This window comes from Acanthaster planci, linkage group LG01 (genome assembly GCF_054643075.1).
Source record: "Acanthaster planci isolate LZ-2023a linkage group LG01, COTS_SCS, whole genome shotgun sequence".
NCBI lineage: Eukaryota > Metazoa > Echinodermata > Asteroidea > Valvatida > Acanthasteridae > Acanthaster > Acanthaster planci.
The window spans coordinates 4188654-4208781 of NC_141777.1; the positions used below are offsets into that span (position 1 = coordinate 4188654).

Genomic DNA, 20128 nt, shown 5'->3' on the forward strand with positions numbered 1-20128 from the left:
CCAATTTTTGAATTAAAGATTTTTGTAAAAAGGAGCAATATTAGCGTTGTAATCCTCCACTTCAGTTTTTGGTTTTTTGTGCTTGATACTCGGCTTCTTTTTTGCTTCCCACATTTCTAGGTATTTGTGTTTTTCTACATTAGACAGCCCTGAACACTCTTTGCAGAAGTAACCAAATAACTGCTTGTTCAGAGAATGAAATCTTGCGAGTGCTAGAACTCAAATGTTTTCTTTTTAAATTTGCGTAAAAATAAAACTTTTTTTTTTCAACATTGAGCATTTTAGCAGACTGTCTTGATTTACCTTTATCCTTCTCTGTTTTTTACTAAGGCTTATCATACGGGATTTTTTTATTGAAGTGTTTGTCACAATGTGTTGGTTGCTGATTAATTTTTCCCGAATAGTTTGTTAAGTTTAGTAAGTTCTATTCCATAACTGGATATCTCTGGTGTAGCCTATGGCCTCTCTTACAATATCTGGCATTTTCTTTGAATTGATTACTGCTTGCTCGTTGACAAGGATATGGTACTTTATATTGCCTGGCCCTTAGTGTGGGTGGTTCATCATGGGATAGTGGCGGGACGACTGGGGAACCATTTGTTTCTTCACTCTTAAAGCAAAACCATATTTGTATGACTTATTAGCAAATACATGTAGATGAATGCACGTTTCTTTCAATATCCTGTACAGTCAACAGCACTTTAAGACTTATATTTTCTCTACATTAATCTTATAATACTTTTTATGTTGCTTTTTCCTTTTTCCTCCTTTTCTTAGGTTGTTCATTGGAATCAATACTTCCTGTTAAAGGAAATTCGAAAACACAATATAAATATCAACAAAATAGTCAATATTTAGGAATCATGACAAAAATCAACAACAAATTGCATTCTGATTTTTTAAATGTATTAAAATGCATTTGCAGATTACTTCTGTGTATACACTCCAAACAGATTTCATTAACTAATATAAAGATAACAGAAAACATATCAAAATAATTAAATTAAATCAAACACTAGAGTCAACTTGTAATTAAATTGCTCTCCTGGTTGTGAAAACTGGGATTCCACTGAAAACTACATTTCCTGGAAAACTACATTTCATGACTTTTCCAGGATTTTTTAGGAATAAGAAGTATAAAAAATGCATGACCAACATGTATGTAGGAAACCCTAAAACATTTATCTGAGTAATCTTTACCTGGAAATGAAATGTTTTCAAAGGTTTACTGCAGTTCCATCTTGCAGGACAAAGATCCTTTTGAAGGGATCCACTATTAGAATAGTGCTTTTGTATCCATCACTTGTTTCAACCTGGTCGCCTCAAAAACTGTACTGCTTCCTTTAACACTTTTGTGACAGTGATTTTTTGTGGCTTGCCTGCGGTTTTCCGTAACAAAGATATTTGATATTTGTTGGCTGTAATGCTCACCCATGTGTGTAAAATATTCAAAGCTAGAAATCTGTGATTTATGAAGACGGAACGACTTTTCAAATATCTTTCTAGGGTTTTGTGGCATTTCATTACATCATCAGGTAACAATTTTTTACATGTACCACAGAAAACTTGCCTGCCGCAAATATTCCAATTTACTAATCCTTCCTAAGTGGGTTTTCCTTTCAGAAACATGTAGAGTGCATTTACAAGGAAATAACAAATTTGCTATTTATTCATTAATTCTTTGTACAAGTACCGGTATCTTTTGGAAATACATATTAATTTTTAAATCATGTTTCTTTCGGATATACCGGTAGACCAACAACTGAATGTTAAAATGGAACATGAGCATGTTACGTCTCTGATGATACTCTTCATAGGGAGGTACTGGATGTCTTACAGAACATTCATCCACCCAGATATCATGCCCAGTATATCCAATAAAACTCACCGGGTATAACCATTCGTCATCTTTGACTACTTTAGCTGCACACCATCTTCCCAACTCATCGACTGCCTGGACGCGACTTTGAGAACTGCACCAAGACTGTAAAATGATGGATGATGATAATGAGGAAATCACCTTAACCTTGCCCTTATATGGCAGCCAATTTACTCTTGGAGACTCCATCATGAAAGGATGACCCAATTATCTCATTGATATTCTGTTTGCAAATGATTGTTACTTTGTTACAAATTGCTTTTTTATACATGCACCAAACATTTCATATAGATTATAAATGTGACAATGAAACTCTAAATTTTTATTTTTTTATTTTCATATCACTAAGCAGCATCAAGCCAGTGATCAATCCAGCAATGAATGACGACAACCAGCAAAGGATGACATAAACCTGTCATTCACTTTGTACCAAGGACTGGTACCTTTAGCAGAGGTCAAAAGTATAGGACTACTGGTTTATCACCATAAGGGGGCAATAAAAATTGTCCACTGGGGAAAGCTTTCATTTCCGAATGGGTGTTTTCTTTCCGAGTCAGAGAGGTCTAACTCGGATTCGTTTAAATGGGAGAAATTCGTAATCAAGAAGTACTTTTTCGCTCAATTCTGTACAGTTTACAGTTCAAAAAATCCAAAATATTGATCCTCTCAGGTCAAATTTGTTGTTTTCATCTATTATTAGTAAGTGTCACACCATGGGTCTGTTTTTCCCACAGAGGACGGCAGTGATGAGGAATGCAATAAACAGACAAAGGATAAAAGGCAGAACATTCGATTAGCATTAACTGCGTGAATATTTGTTGACCATTTAATCCAAAACGTAAAAGAAAATATCCAAAAATGTATGTACAAAAATTCAGGAAAAATTACGCTGAACGGGGTTGACCTCAAACCCTCTGATCTTAGTCAACTATGAACTGCACCGTGTGCATTATAACTTCACCATATTTAGCCCTGCCCTCGCTCTTGAGGGTGGGAGAACTCAGTCTGAGTTTTACTACAGTTCATGAAAGTGTGCCGTTGTCACGGGTACAGTCCAGGTAGGTCCAGCTTAGTCCAGCTTGTGCAGGTGTTCCAGAAGCAACCTCCGCTCAGCTCAACACAACTCGGCAGGTAGGTTTTAGGCAGCCTGGTAATCACATTTGGAACCAGCGGCCTGGAGTGGATCCCTCCACACAGAACACAGCCGGAATCTCTGACGCCTGGGGTGATTAACTGGAATCAGTGTCCCGTTGGCGCAACAGCTTTCCACACAGGAGTTATAGACTAATGGGTCGGAGTCTGCTCCATCCACACAGGATTAGACAAGTAGTAGTGGTCAGGTTCCCCAACTACGTACTCGGACCTCCGACAACATGTATTTCCCCACAGGGAAAACGCCCTTCAAAAAAGGTTGCATAAATTTTATGGTAAAATCAATCCCTGCAGTTTTATAATAAGAAACCGTGCACTTTTTCTGCACTTCAAAGCTAAAGACAATGAAATTTCCTTTGAAGACTTACTAAGAACTGACTTAAGTTCTCTGTGAATTTTCTGGCACACAAATTTCACAAATGCTTCTCCAAAACCATTTTCTTATTACATGTATATAATCCTTTATCATTAAAGCTTTGCAAACTTAAACTTAATAAGAAGATATACTAAACTTACAGTTTCTGGCTTTAACTGGCTTTACACTATGGGCCACGCCCAAGGTACACACAGTACCACTCCACACAGGAGTACAGTGACTACACCCTTTGAAGGCAAATGCTGTAGTGACTTCACTACACACAAATTACACCACACCTAGGAATTCAAACAAGACTACTGGGCCATGTCTTAATTAGCATATAACCATTATCATGTCAAAAGATTGTACACCAGGCCACACTCAGGGCTAAATCATTCTGGAATGGGGGAGGGAATAATTAAGTCAAGAAAAAGCAAGTGTAAGAGAGAGGTCCAATAAATTTATTTGACTTTCCAACACTTTGTGACAGTAAGGAATAGGTATGATCACAGCGACAGTTCTCAGCAGGAGTCAAAACTCTGTATTCTAACAGAAAGATACACGAGACTCATGGTTATTTTGTGGGTTCCAACCCCCAGATACAGAAGGCCCAAAGTAGGCTTTGAAAGTCAGACCGTTACAAAACACCCACTGAGAACTCTTTAGAGTTCGAATTAAGTACTTTATCGAAGGCCCAAGCAGAGGATGCTTACTATACATGAGAAGTCGCGAAGAAGAAACAGTTTGGGATTTTACTAATAAACAATATCACTCTATAGATAGACATACATAATGAAGCGCAGTACGATTCACTGTAAAAACATGCATGTGTTAATGATTTAAAACCTTCCTGGTAACACTTAATGAACGTAATGTGGTGTTAATCATCCAAAGCTAAACACGTTGTGATGTTAATTTTTTTAAAAGAATATGTACGTGTTGATGTGTAAATAAATTTAGACAGATTTACAAACTTGTTAATAACAATAGATAAAATCACGTTTATCAGGTGGTAACGCTTTCTGAACATCAAAACAGGTTTATTTCCAAAACGTTGTTTGATTCTAAACGGTAACATGTTTACAATTAACACAAAGACCAATTTTTAATTTAAGGAGCTTTTAATGGCATTAAATAAAACGATTTATGACACTGCAATTTTGTATTCGTGGCTTTCCCATGAGGATAAAATGGATAAGAAAGGTTTATAATTATATACATGTAAAACATACAATGTAATTGCGTACAATTTAAAATGGTGGTTTTTGTAACAAATGAAAATTTCATAATAAATCAAACAGATCTGAAACATTAATAGATAACGTCAGGGGATAGTATCAGTAATTCTGAGTAAGATCCATCAAGCGTGCATAATAATATAAGTGCATTAGTTTACAATTGAAGAGATTTCAATGACATCAAATGAGTCGCAGAATTGATTTCATTTATAATGATTTAGATACTGCTATATCTATTTGTGGTAGTTTTATGATGTTGAGATGTAGGCGGAAGTTACATCTTCCAAATGAGAAATATATAATGAAAAATATTACGTATGTTATATTGACAAAATACATATTAACTTCATGGTGCTGTATAACAGTTTGACAGATCTGATAATTTTCTAGATAAAGTTGAGGTTTTTAAACTTTTTCGTTGGAGAAATAGTTATTCCCTGCTTCTGAGTTACTAAAAGGATGCAATTTGTTATTCAAAGAGCTCCAAAGTACACTGGTAAACTAACGTCGAGCAGTAACAAAATAAGACTGCATCCATATTACCGTTACCGCATACCTTTGCAGGTATTGGGTTTCTTCAACTGCTCTTAGTGGTTTCAGCGCAACCCTTCACTGATGTTACTGGTCCGGGCACACATGTGGCAATATAACGGAGCTCAGACCACATAGGGAAAAATCCTGCATACTATTACAACTCCGACAGTCACTACTCTTCTGATCAGTTATCCTCAACGCTTAGTCGGCAACATTTTCATCGCCTTGACATAGAAAAGCCCCCATTTCGTGCCAAAATAACAGCAAGCTACCGTATTCAGGGATAGCTTTGAAATAAAAGCCGAGCAGGTGACAAAAGGCCTGTGTAAAACAACTGAATGGCTAAAACAAAAAACACACTACCCATTTAGGCTATATGTGTAAAGTATCTTTCTTGGATTAATAATGGAGTCAGGGGCACCTTCATCAGAGTTTTTTTTTTTCAATGTGGCAAATAGTCTAAAGAGCATTCCCACATCGGCACTTGCAGTTCGAGACTTCACGAAGCAGTGACGATTTGAAACCGATTCAATCGAGGACATCAGCACACAAAATACAAACATGTGCAGCATCACTTTTGACACAAGTTTTTGAAAAACTTGATGTGCTTTGCACATTTGGCCTATTTACAATTAAGTATGATGTGTATACCAAACACTTGGAATATTGAGCATCAATCTTTTTTTTAAAAAACGGAAACACTTATCTCTAGAAAAATTCCTCCTTCGGGAGAAAAAAATACCTTTCATTTGTATTAGACCTAACTATCAAAATGTGCAGTTCTTACCCAGATAACATTCATTTTGATTTTTGGAAAAATCAACAAGTTTAAAGTTCCACCTTTGATGACAAAGGGATGAAAAAGTGATAGCAATTGGTTACCAACCATAAAGCAGCAGCCAAAATTGTTAAATAAATAGGGACCAAGTTTGTATACACTTCAATGAGGATTCTCTAGAATGTCAAGTTTCTCAGGAATGATAGAGTCTCTGAGCGATTCCCGGATTAAAGGTGTTTGTACAGGACAAGGACGTGAAATAACAGCAACTCCTGACAGATATTTAGAATAAATTCAGCTCTATATCCTTTAGGAACAACAGTCATACAGACATACAGTCAAATATGCGAGATTAATTAAATTACTTCCAAATAAGTATGAGGTTGATTATTGTTTTGTGGCGGTTGATTGGTGGGTTGCATGTTTTGACCGAAGTTAGTCTCCTCGTAAATATGGAAGATGTTGCTTTGAGGTGGTGCTTGCCGTTGGAATGTTTTGTCTACACCGATCAGGTTCGATACGTCTGGAGGCTGTACAACTCTGACTCCATCGCCTTGTGTTTTCCTTCTGTTTTGTCAAACAGGAGAATAACTTCAGTTAAGACGGACACTAATCTTGCATTCACAGTTCGACTTATATCACATCAGTTTCCTAGGCTCAGTTCACTTCATTTACCGTTCTCTGTCAAGTTTGCGGTGGTGTTGGAACTAAAGAAATCAACAAAGACTGTTACCTTTTGATTAGGACCAGAACAACGAAAAGAAACAGGATCAGCAAGATGGCACTGCCCACTCCGCCTGCAATCGCGCCTTCATAGCTTTTCTCTGGAATAAAATATAAGATGCCAATCCGATTAATTTCGGTTGTTAAACCAGGAACATGACACTGCTTCATAAATTACTTCAAGTAACTATGAACAACAGAACGTAAATACTGATAACATGTCCATAACTCAAGTATCTATGCCTTAGGCCTGAACAAGGTAGTGAAAAGGACAAAATACAATGAGTTTTAATAAAAAAGCATCTCCAAACTAAAAATTTCCATTGAAAATTGACAAGCTTGCAACGAACCCGGAGGGGTCCCTGCAGGTGAACACACAACCTGATCGCCGGACCAAGTGCCGTCTGCACGACACACACGCGTGGCAGAGTGATCGCCGGAGCCCTCGACAAGGTAGTCATTATCACAGATGAACGTTGCCTCCTGGCCTGCTTGAAACGAGGCTTGGTCTGATTCCACCAAAGTCACATGACCAAAAGTAGCCGGGGGTTGGCAACCACTGACTGGACGTTACAAAGGTGTTAAAGAAATCACACGTGAGAGATCATCACCAGAAGACAATATCTTCTCTTTGTGCAGAAATATTTTCACCAGCCAGGAAAAATAAGCTAGTTCGGTGCACATAGACTGTACACATGGTGTGACCCCCATCAAAGGTTGAAAAATACGTCATCCGCCCCATTTTATTTATGCACTCGGCAGATAACCCGTAAAACATTTTGAAGCAAAACCTGTGCTTTTCAAAATCTACATGTCATACTCTAAGGAAAGTGCTGTCAAATGCAGACGTTTTCATAATGATTTAAATGGCTTGAGTCCAAGCCAAACTTAGTCAAGCGTAATATGAATGGAAGCATATAGAAGCATCCAACTACTTCTTGGTTACAAGAGATCATGCAGTAGTCTACACCTCTTTGCAACTTTTTTTTCGCATTGGTCTTTCCAACCCCGTTACCTTCTGGGATGCACTCAGCTGGCTGGTCAGACCATGACAAGTCCGACTGACAATATCTCACATCTGACCCGCTAAGATAATACCCGTCTGGGCAGTCGTATTCAATAAAGTCGCCGGGAAGATAGAGAGCCTGCTGGTCTGATACCACTATCAGACCATCGGACTGGTTAAACCGGCAGTGGCCCATTGAAAAACAATGCATTTAATTAGTAAATGTGGATGAAATTATTGAAAATCTGACAAGGGCAAGCAAAAACTATTACGGAAAACATATACTATTACCGTGGAGGGTAATGGATTTATATCATGCAGTAGGCGAATTTAAAACAAAAAAGAAAAATGATGGCTTCAAATAGCTAATGGGCATTTCATGTAACATGTTTACCGACTGCACACGTTTCTCCATCGTAGCCAGCTGGCCCTAAAGCCGTTTAATGGGAGTCCTTCATTTTTTCTAAATTCGAGAGGAATTTGTACTCAATTTTCTCTTGTTATTGATTTGGCTAAACTGTGGATGTTCTGCCTACACTCTGACTTTAAGGAAATACAAAATAGCACACCGTGGTATGATTGGATCAATTGACACGATGTCTCAAGAACATGTTTCTGGTTGGCTAGTTTTTTTTTACAGTGGTCCCCTATCCCAGTGACCTTCTCGGGTGCACTCAGCTGGCTGACCAGACCATGACAAGTCCCACCGACAAAACCTCATAGCTGACCCTCTGAGATTATATCCGTCCGGGCACCCATACTCAACCGAGTCACCAGGAAGGAAAACATCTTTCTGGCCTGATACCACTATCACATCATGGGACTGGTTTAGCATGCAGTGGGCAACTGAAAAGAAGTTTGCGTGCGTCCGAGGGTACGATCGTTAGCTACAGGCTCCCGTATAAGCATGTGAAGTGTGTTATTTCACAGAATGGATGGCCTTATCCAAGATAGAGCGAGGGCGCTCTAAGATAGCAGGCCCACATACTATAGAGCTGAATATAGTGAGAGAAAGTAGCGCCAACTTCAGATTGTGGAACCAAAACTGCTGCTCATATGTGTTAAGTGAAACATACAGCAAATGTGCTCACTGTCCATGTGCACTGACGCATGATCCACCATTTTTGGTCCAACAATCTAACGGAAGCATCGTCGCAACTTTCACTATAAACAGCTCTGGTACACATTCCTATTAATACAAATATTCCTATTCAATACAAAATGCACTAAAGAAAACCAAGTTTTAAAACATTCAACTGGTTTTCCACGCTGTAGAGATGTCAACATAGAGGACTGATCACCCCTTCAAGGAACGTGAAGAATGGCCGAAACCAATAAACAGAATAAGCAATCCAATAATAGACAACAAGAGAGGATCATTTCAGCAAAAAAAGCCGTCAATTTCGACTAAATCGCTTGGTATCGCGTATGCCCCTAGAGTCTCAAATGACAAGAAAAACTGATTCTGCAACCGACTTGTGACTCGGGTGTACAACAGCAGTGCTTGGCAGTTTATTTATTTCTCTAATTCCTTGTATGGCCTCACCAAGGGCCCCTGATTCTGACCATACATTGAATTAATCTTGCATCGAATTAATTTATTTCAGATTGGGAACTTGAGAAGAATAACCCTCTCCACCCTGGATTGGAACCCTTATTGTTTACCTTGGCTTTATTGTTTATTGGCATGTTGCTTCAGCTAGGGCATTTTTGACTTCAGAATTTCTTTTTTGACTGGTGTTGTCTTGGTATGTTATGGTTTTTATGTTACCAGTATCAGTATAAGACTGCACTGCTGAGGGTTAGGTTTGTGAAAGTTCATTTACTTTCCGTGTATTTGTATTTAGCCTCCCCTCCCCGCTCCTTGATTCATTTTAACTTACTCTTAGAAAAAATTGGATTATAGCCTATATTTCTGGTTTCTTAGTTCTATTATTTTTGATCGTGTTGAAGAATCAGGCGCTATAGACCTGCACCCATTAGGTCCTCCATTTCTTCTGACATGAATATGCACTTGTAGAAATATGTCTCCTGTTCTTCAAATTAACTATGCTGGTTGAGTCAAGCAGGTTGACAGAGTATTTTAAAAATCAGGTATTACAGCATAACATGACAACGTACCTATTAGATGTCCCTAACCTGTTTGAGCGACACTATCCTCGTCAAATCTTGCAGGCCCCCTCCCCCATCCCTGGTCAATGTTGTTGTCTCACTTCGCGGTCTGTGCTCCAGCTGGTGATAACAATATTGCGAACCCGTGGAGGGATATGCTTATTGTTTAGACGAGTCCTAACCATTTTTGCCGGGTTTGTTGGCTCCTTCAGGATGTCACTTTATAGTGATAGCCTCTCCGACTTACCTTCTGGGATGCAGTCAGCTGGCTGTCCGGACCAAGAGAAGTCTGAGCGACAAAACCTTACAGCGGACCCGACGAGCTGGTATCCATCGGGACAATTATACTCAACGGAGTCACCAGGTAGGTATACGGCCCGCTGGCCTGATACCACCATCAGATGGTCAGATAAGTTTAATATGCAGTGGACGACTGTAAAGAAGAACAATCCACGTGCTTGTGTTCAGCAAGGCTGAAATAACTAAACGCATGAAACAACAAGCGAGTTCCGTTAGGAAAAACCATAACCAATTGTTACGACTTTAACCTCAAAACTACGGCGTTTACCGTTTGAACAGGTTTGTCCATTGTAACCGGAGCTGCACATGCAGTTGAACCCGCCTGTTGGTCCAGAGGTACACGTGCCGCCGTTCGCACACGGACTACTTCCACAAGGATCTAAAAGAAAGGAAAGCTTTGTTGTTGTAAATCGAACCCTTTTGCTTTAATTATCTAGCCCTGAAGTTCGAAAGATAGCGGCCAATAGTGAATCACGTTCCGGTATGCCTTCTTTTCCAGATCCTAGCCATGCGTAGGAAACCAAGGTTTATGTTTGTGATTGAATTGGAAGTCTGGTTCAACTTGCAAATGCCACATGAATATAACGTGCACGATCACAGACTTTTGCAGATAAAATCATTATGGTTTCGAATGGTCTATTCCGCGTCGGAACATCGAACTGTCTAATTGTGTCAACATCACATTTTATACGAATTTTTGTGTTTCACATTTGGCAAAACACAATGCATGAGAAACTAAAGCAAAACACTCACTTTCAGAACAGATTCTTCCAAGGTATCCAGGTGGGCATTCACAGGAAAATCCATTAATGACATCGACACAGGTCCCTCCATTAAGGCAGGGGGAACTTTCACAGTAATTGGGCTCTAAAGAAATTCAAACATTTCAAATCATATGGTTAACCTAAATTTGAGCTTCTAAACTACGTATAATTTAAACATTTTTTGTCAAATATTTATGGCATCGTTTCTGCAAACCTTCTTGGATGTGAAGACCCCCACTTTGCTGGAAAACAAGTGGGCCAAAATTTTGCTCTCCTCGGCCACCTACAGCCACACGGAGGAGGGTACTGGATCCCCAGTCTGTCCAATAGATGTAGCCCTCGTATACGGCCAAATCGAAAGGATGTATTCCTTGGTATTGAGTCAAGTCAATCACAAGCTCTCTATTATTACCCGAGAGGTCGCTTTTCTCAATCTTATCCAAACTAGCATCACACCAATACAGGATGTTACCTGGAATACGGGAAAGGGAAATGAATGATGATCAACAGAACTCTTTCTTCCTACCAAAAAAAGGTTGGTATATAAGCGAGAAAATGTGATTAAAGCATTTTGGGCTCACGGACACTCACAGTGTACGGTTATGAGACCCAGAACTTGATGGAATTATCAAACAATTAGCGTGTGTCTTATGTGACCTGTGGAACATGGTTACTGTCATTAAAATTTAGTGGAAATATGTGGCAACAGCATCAGCGGAAAAAAGATAGACGGATACTTTTTCACGGCCAAGAGTAGTGGTCGGCAAATTTATTTTGAATTTTGGCGCCTCTTTCTTCAACACTTGAACGCCGTGGATTTAAACAAAATTGTCACGGTCAGGTCGATCAAAAACTGCACATTACCGTCAATGCACCTTCAAACAAACTCTGAATTGCCAATATCGCCCTTAAACTATCGGCATAGAGGACATTGTTGCTTTAAAAACACCTCGACAGTTTCTGTTTAATGTTCCAAATGCAGCTTGGAAAAGAGTACTTTTGTTTCCTGTGCTCCTCAGTTTGGTAGATTTCATTGTTTCGAAGGATGACTTTTTACGTTAAAACAACTCCTTTTTCAAAAAGAAGGCGCGCCTTCCAAATGATCCAAAGTTTGCTCTGAACAACTGTCTCATTTTCTATTTTCTTAGCTTGTAATTTGTTTCGGCAGTCTTCGATGCATCTTTATACGGCTGCTGCAGACTCCTGCAATAGCTGCATGCACTCTACACAAATTGTAATGCCCGCTGCATAAGTAGATTTTCACAATGAGCTCCTCATACCTGGCACCTTGCCATGTGGCCCCCTGCTATGTGGAAATTAGGAAACTATATATATGGTTATAAGAAGTAAATGTTGTTGTACCCTGGAATGCATCAAAATATTTACCATCTTTTGTAACACCATTGGGCCATATTAAATTGCCTGTAACAATGGCGATCCTGTTGCTTCCATCCAGATCTGCCCTCTCGATTTTGGACGCATTCCCCCAATCCGTCCAGAAGATGTAGCTGGAATAAATATGTCACCATCAGTAAGTCAGATATTTTTACATCAGAGTGGCTGATTAATTTCAAACTTCTTTTCTTTATGCATATTTGTAAATAGACAGCTTAGCCATTTCTACCGGTCGAGAGTCCAAAAAGCACCCACATGGCTCTTACCATAACCGTGCTCTAGGGGTGTTTGAAAAACTGAAGCGTTGAAAAACTGACCATTGGAATTCGTAATTCTTTTTCTTTTGTGACTTTCTGACACAAAATATGTTTATGACTGGGAATGAAATTGTACTTTGCAGCTCTGAAATGTTCGTTTATAGAGAGAATGGACACTGAGGTCGTCCATCTCTTCTGGTTCTGGACCTTATTAGCGTCGGCGGCTCTCTTGATCGATCTTCCCCTCGGACTGTTTGCTGAGTAGAATTGTAGAATTGAGCATTGTGACAAAAACAGTAAAATGGTTCTTTGGTCAACAAAATTGTCAATCCTTTTGATATGTCATATCCTGATGTATTTAGCTTGCCCTAACATAGACAATGACCTGAGATACCAAACGGGTAAACTAGTACATTGCAAAATTTTCTTGACATGCAAAAAGATCTTGAAATCGGTTGCATCGGGTACACCCGATGCAACCGATTTCAAGATTTCATGGGGGCCTAACGAATTTTTTTATCTGAGGAAAACTTTTCTTTCCGCAATAAAGTTGCTTGTTCAAGAAACTTGAACTTACCCGTTTCCGTGGTCGGTTATGATGGTTCTTGGCTGATCTATACCAGTTACAACCGTTTCTTTAACGCCAGTGCCGTCCATACGAGTTCGTCCGATTTGTCCAAGAATAGCATCCGTCCAGTAAATGATCCGTGCATCAACATCAAGCGCTAGTCCGTCTGGAACTGCATCGGATATGATTGAATTAACTTGAATTCACACATATAGCCGGATTTACTGGCGTCGCCAGGGAGGGGGAGGGGTGTTCCTCCTCCCTCCAAAAAATGAAAAAACACAAAAAAGGAGCAAAGGAAAAATATGAAAAAAGGAGCAGAGGGGCATGAGAGTCGTCAGTTTGCGAGGAAACAAATCGAAATTGACCTCCTTCGTAATTTGCTCCAGCAGAGTGCTTTGCCCTCCTCCATCGTAGAAAACTATGCTCCCTGGCGACGCCTTGACCACAATGTTTTTGAAAATAGAAGAAATTTGCCGGTTATATGTCAAGACATGTAAAGCTTCCTGTATCAGGTGAGTATAAAGTCACTTTACTTTACTAAAAGTGAAGGAAAAAAGATGACTTGAGTGATAGAGTTTCAAGGTGTTGCTTTCTACCCTTCCAGTCTACGGATTCAACCTTTTCACTCTATGGAATTTCCCCTCAACAATGAGCAAACATTAATGCAGGAAATGTAAATGCAAGGACGACAAACGTACGACGCAGTTGATCCACGAGGGTCATCTGGCTCGTTCCATTCAAATGCGCTCTGGAGATCTTTGCAGTAGGCACAGTATTCAGATCAGACCAGTACACCATTTGCTCCACGGGGTCATAGTCAACGGCCACTGGTTGCATCACCCCTCTTAGTGGAACGGGCGTTAAATCGGCGAGGGCTTTGCCCATGCTTCCTGCAGCAATGGTTCCGTTGTAAATATCTGCAATAATGGCAAAGTCTCCTGCATAGCAACCACACAAGAAGATTTGGGTAGTACATACCATTGTGTTCAGCTCTCATATTCCATAGCCCATCTATCATCTTTTTCTGATACTTGCAATGCCATATATGTTACTTTGAGGCTTGCCGGATCCCAACTTCGTTTTAATTTCATGATCTTGAAACAGGGCATTTTTTCACTAGCTGTACGACAGAATTGTTCTAATTGATGACAGCCTCTAGGGCCCTAGTCGCTGTCATCAGGATCTTTTGGTAAGCACGCATATCAGTGATTAAAATGGCCTAGGTTGACAGACTCTTCTCGTGTTCGTTCACGTTTCCGTCCTGTTATTTTGGCTGTCTTCCAAGTCCTCAATGATACAAAGATTCCTGCCACGAGACTTTTAAAGTCCTGAATACATTGTAACTTACGGGGCGAGCATGCTTATAATTCAGCGTAGGCCTACTACTTGATGCGAGTTAAAGTCTGTTAAAATCCACAAACTTACCAGCTTTTGCGGGTCCGAATGTACTGGTAGTTATCGTCACAAAGAATCCACACACGACACTCCAAACTCCACAGACAGGCAATTGTGGCATGATGACTGACTTGTACAAGTCTAGGAAACTAAATTATTCAAAATAAAAAGAATATGAATAGGCTCTGATCGAAAGGTTTTAGAGTACCACATTACCAAGCGGTTTTCCAGAGATTGGCCATCCTTACTCTATCGGGCACCTGTAGGCAAACGTTTGTTATAATGTACGTCATATATCGTAAAGCTGAACAGTAAGGTTCATTTTCACTTTCAATAACCACTGTTTATAAAACATGACACAATGTTACCAATGTCAATTACGTTTATCATTGTCATTCTTATTCAGTGCTGGTTCCACGATTTTCACGTTTCTGTCTACTCAAAAGGCTTTGGAAATACCGTCTGGTCTTTTACTACATCGGTGGCGGTTGAGCATCTGGTCACGTGAGACGATAAGAGCACCCTATAAACCTTCGACTGATAATTCGTAAAATGCATTCACACATGCATACGAATGGGCATGGTAGCAAAAACATAAGCCGCACAGAGACAGTTTGAAAGTTTCTTTTTCTCCCAATTTCTGTGCACTTTGGTTGTACTTTCTCCAGAGAAGACTTTCAAATAATCACAGACTTTACGTTGGTGTCTGCATGGGATTTGGTGTACCAAACAGAGGCATCAACTTCTCTCGGTACATAAATCAGCAGTACTCCAGTAGTTTGGAGTACTAGTAGCTCGGTAGTTTTCTCCAACTTAAACTGCGCCACACATCATGCTGCCATGAACTATCCCGCTAGTTGAATCAAAGGTCGGTCCAGGCATAATGACCGCAGCCTGGCATTCGCCAATGCGCAAAACGTTAATTATATCGGTGCCTGCTACCCATCTAAACAACGAGGTTGTCCATTAAGCACACTTAGACAGAACTGAGCCCTACTGATTTCTTTCTTCCTTGTTACAAATTTATCAGTGAAAAGACACAGTCAACTGAGAGAATTGTCTTTGCACAAAAGTGTGAAAGGTTAAAAATTACTATTGCGGCTTTCGCGGAGGCGTAGGCCCGCGATCCGGGGCCTATGTCATTTAGGAACCTATGTGAAAGTTGGAAGACCCAAGAACCCCGTCTTATATTGCATGCTTGTTTTAATCCTAAACTTTAGGGCCAGGGGCGAAATCCGCTCCCTCGACCTTTTTTGCAATATCGCTGCAGTGCATTTTTTTCAGGAGTCGAGCCTTTAGGAGTTTGAGAATAACTCTTTGCGGTAATTTGGACTCCATTTTTCCAAAAATCGAACATACTGTGTACTTTTTCCACTGCGGTGCATCCCCTCCCGGCTGTGAGATAAGCCAAAATAACCCGGCTCTTTTAGAGTTGAGGACAAAACAAAGAGACGAAATGGCTTCGCCAATGGTGACAACTACGTGTAGTACCCCCCACCCCACCCCGGAAAACATTTCCGACCCGCAACCAAAAAAAAGTTCTTCAGATGATTTATTTGAAGCTGGGATTAGTGCGTTGATGGTGTTTTAGTGATTACATTTTTGGCGCTATAGATTCTATAACAAAGTTCAATCGCTGCGACGAGTGTGTACTAAGCTCAGTTCCACAAATGAAGTCTCTGCGTTCATGGCGCGCTATAGTGGAAAAATCAATGGACTGACATTAAAGTTGCCCACAATTATCACATTTCTGATGACAATGCTTAGTAACAAAGCAAATATTCCACATACGAAACAATAGAGGAAAATATAACTACCCGTGTGAAGAGCGAGGAACATGTCTGAAAATTCATGAAATGTAGTTTACTGGTATACCTCTTTTACTAGAGACGGGGAAGAGATAGGGAAAGCAGTATACCTCAGATTACTTGATTCTGTGATACAAAAAGGTGAACAAATAAATTCCCTATTCATGATTTTCATTTGACCATGTCTCGTTCCATCATTTCAACAGTCTACGTCATCATCCTTCATGACAGCCGTTGCTAGCAAGACCACATAGGCGTACATGTACAATCTACTATTATACTGTCTGGTAGTTGTCTGTCACCAAAACTCAGCGTAATTTCTGAAGGAAATCCATCTCCCACACTTAGCAACATTAACTTGTTTCATTATCGATTTTTTCCTCAAAGAGTTGCAGTTACATTAGACAGGGGTAAAAAAACACAAAAATATCAACATAGCCGTCTACTTATCAAAAGTCAATGTTAACACTCGACGAGTAAATGGCGTTTTTTGGCACCATGGCCTTCAGTGACTTGGTAGTATGGAAACCGGTCATGACAAATAAACTAAAATAACATCCAGGGAGAAAAGTTGCACAAACCCTGTTAATGAAATCCGTTGTCACCTTGGCTTTAATCTTGGAACTTGATAGGCATCTACCACAGAATCTGTGGTAGATGAGCGTCTTGATATGGACGAATACCTTACAATTGCACATCCCATACCCTTAAACACGAATATGTTGCACAATGAAAGTCACACCTTTGCTGGAAAAAACCATGCTATGTTTAGAGTCAGTGCCGCAGAATGCAATAAGAATACGACATTCATATCGGATCACGGGAGGAAGAAGGTAAAGTCCCTATTTTTGAAAGGAGGATTTAAATGACAAATGAGGCCTCAAACACTTCAAAAACCACGGACCTGAAAATCCCCTTGCGTCTGCAAACATCGATAACAGTATATTTTCCAGACACACTCAAATGTGTGATTTCCCACTTGGAAACAAATTGTCCTTCCCTCGGAAGTTTTTACAGTGCAATAGGAACCCTTGGGCAACGATAGAATGCAAATGACACTTGGACATTTTTGTACAAAAAATATTTAGACATTAAATCCATAAGGATCAAAACTCTTTGCACTTTCGCACGTGCAAGCTTGATTCATTCTCAGCTCCAATCTACAATTGTGGCCGAAGTCGTTTGGGTTTGATCAGTATTTTGAAATTTGGCCGGAACACCAAAGGCCATCTTATCACATTATGGGCAGGAACTTTCGTTCAATGGCGCCCTGTATCTGCGATACTATTATTTTCGGCAATTTACTGACGACAAAAAAGCAATGCATTTAAAGTACACGTTAAAAACTACATTTTGAAAGTCCAGTTAAAGTTTAATTCATGGCTTTGAAGGACACGTGCCATTTTTAAAGCTTATTTCGTGGTTGTGCACGGGCCACCCCTTTATCTGGTTATGATCAGAAATTGGAATTACATAATTTTTGCTTTGTTTCCACAATATTTCTTGAGAGGTTTACGACCACTCCAAAGACGGGCATTATATGGTTGCATCATGCACAGCAACTCGGGAAATATGGAATGCTTAGTACTTGCATCTGATTTTGAGAAACGTTTGAGAAATGACGGGCACATTTAGCAGTTTTTAATTTGAGTTCAAAAGGGACATACTTGACTAAGTAGGGACCGACTTTTTGCCGTGCCAATAAATTAATACGCCATTGCTTTTATGTTTTGATCAATGGACCTAAACACATTTGAAATCAGTCTTTGTTGAAAATTTAGAAAATTAAGATTATAAATGAAAAATAAATCATCATCAATCCTTTACCTTACTGTATTCAAACCTTGAAAAATGCCTTGTGGGTTCTTCGCCCGGAGGGATGTAGAGAAAATGAGGCGCGAGGAAGAAAGAAAGTTATGCGGTGTTGACCAAGCATTCAGGTGCACTGACTCCGGAAATTCGCAAGGAACCTCAGTTACCGGCTTCGACGTAGGACTCTTCTGGGGTCTCGGCCCACCACACTTCCTCCCTGCCAATCCACTTAACCCCCCAAAGAGTTCGAGCGACCATGCATGGGAGGAAACAAGACAAGCCCCTACGCCCTGGCCGCCGACTCGGCCATACGTTTCGAACCTCCCGTACTGAGGGGCTCACCTGGACTTCGCCGACAGTACCGGTAGAAGAGCTTATCCGGTCGGCTCAGATACTCTGTTCGTATTTGACGCTGGTGAATCAGAATCTCTTATAGCTGCTGACTGACAATAATCATTAAGAAAATAAAAAGCCACCAGCGGGATTCGAACCCACCGTCTAGCGATCTGATAACCGCGCACCTAGCCATTTGGCCATTTCAAACACGCTGCTTTTTAACCTTTATGTTCAAGAGATAAAAAATTGTTTACATTACCACACAGAATATATGGCACTGTAAAAGCTGAGTGATTAATTTAATTAAGAAATTACGAAAATGGCGGTCCATAACTGACGGAGGTCGCTCTGCGCAAGGTTTTAAAACACACATGCTTACAAATAATAGGCGTCAACATTAAATCTTCTCCCTGACAGCTTCACCTTCTTATTTTTAAATGCACATGCATCAATAAGGGGAAAAGCGTCATAGATCATTAGCTTGATTTTTTTCCTTAATAAAAACAGGTTACCAACCAAAACTCCATGTCATTTTTCCGATAAGCGAACATCAGCTGAACACCAGTCACAAGCAATATACAACACATTAATATTTTAGTTAGTAATCTTGTTTTTTATCAAGGGAAAAATCATGCTAATGATCCAAGAAATTGGCCCTGAACACTCACAAATGCGACGTTCAAACTCACACACACGACGGTTGCCTGTCCGCTTTAGAACACCATACAAACGCTCGAGATTTGGTAAGGATTGTAGGTGCTGAAGTAAGCGTTTGACACAACTTCATAAAGCCAAAAGCCCTGATGTAAATCCGTAGTTGGGTCATCGTCAAGACCAACAAACGAGACCTTTTATTTCTGTCCATGGCGCTTTAGGAAAGGGACAGAGATCGGGGAAAGTAGCTCACCCGAAATTAAATAGTTTTATGACACAAATAGGTGAATAAAAACTCCTTTTTATGATTTGCCTTCTAGCGCCCCTTGCTCAACACTCCACGTTGTAATCCTTCATGGCAGCTGTTACAAGTCATGGCTAAACAAGATTAATGTAAGCCATCCAGGATATAATCTCCCACACTTTGCAATATTAGAATATTCCATCACCGATAATATATCTTCAAGAGTTCCAGTTTCATTGAGCAGGGTGCAGCGGCACAAAATGTCAAGAAATGAAATTGCTGAATATTGATGTTAACCCTTGGCGCGACACATTTTCCAGAATGACCGTAATTGACGCGTAATCTAGTCATGTGGAATATGCGATTGGAAAAACAGTTTACACAAACCTTGTCGGAGAAATCCCTTGTCGCTTTGACTTTTAAGTTGGATCTTAATGGGTACCTGATGTCCACCTGAACAGAAATGAAGGTCTTGAGATTGAAGAATACCCCACAGTTGTACTTCCTGTACCCTAACAGTCACGAATGAGTTGCGGCATGAAAGCTACACCATTAGGCCCACTGGAAAAAATCGAGGGTATAATTGGAGTCGTGCCACAGCACGCAAAAAAGCCCCCCCAAAAAGAGAGAGAGAAATACGTCATTCCTTTTAGATCATGGGAGGTGGAAGGTGAAGTTCCTTTTTTCTAGTGAAGATTTGCATAACAAATGATGGGTCAAACGCTACAATCCACCTCCTTGAAGGTCGCTGCACGCTTGATTACCTCTCCTATCGTCACAACAATCTGTGAACTGTGCATAGTTTGATGTAT

The 20128-nt window shown here is 40.0% G+C and overlaps 1 protein-coding gene across 4 annotated transcripts; it reads right to left on the minus strand.

The window, feature by feature from the left end:
• Positions 1–3829: 3829 nt before the first annotated feature.
• Positions 3830–19975, minus strand: LOC110989983 (low-density lipoprotein receptor-like). Of its 4 annotated transcripts, none has more exons than XM_022254722.2 (12): positions 19704–19974; positions 14493–14611; positions 13766–14005; positions 13074–13236; positions 12231–12352; positions 11059–11316; positions 10834–10947; positions 10349–10459; positions 10028–10213; positions 7013–7225; positions 6673–6763; positions 3830–6506 (listed from the first exon to the last, which is right to left on the minus strand). In XM_022254722.2, the coding sequence occupies exons 2-12, from the start codon at positions 14581–14583 to the stop codon at positions 6296–6298; spliced, it is 1800 nt and encodes a 599-aa protein (XP_022110414.2). In that variant the 5' UTR covers positions 14584–14611; positions 19704–19974; the 3' UTR covers positions 3830–6295. The 4 variants fall into 4 exon arrangements, with proteins under 4 accessions (XP_022110414.2, XP_022110415.2, XP_086995007.1 ...); XM_022254723.2 differs by lacking the exon at positions 19704–19974 and adding an exon at positions 16852–17003; XM_087138881.1 differs by lacking the exon at positions 10028–10213 and having other exon boundaries at positions 19704–19975.
• Between the last annotated feature and the right edge of the window lie 153 nt (positions 19976–20128).

Excerpts from the sequence above, each read along its gene's own strand:
- LOC110989983 (XM_022254722.2), bottom strand. The coding sequence starts at position 14,583 with ATGCCACAATTGCCTGTCTGTGGAGTTTGGAGTGTCGTGTGTGGATTC. Across the intron at positions 11,317-12,230 it reads CAATGGTGTTACAAAAGATG|GTAACATCCTGTATTGGTGT; the intron begins GTAAATATTTTG and ends CCCGTATTCCAG. Across the intron at positions 7,226-10,027 it reads AGCTGACTGCATCCCAGAAG|TCAGTGGTTGCCAACCCCCG; the intron begins GTAAGTCGGAGA and ends TGTAACGTCCAG.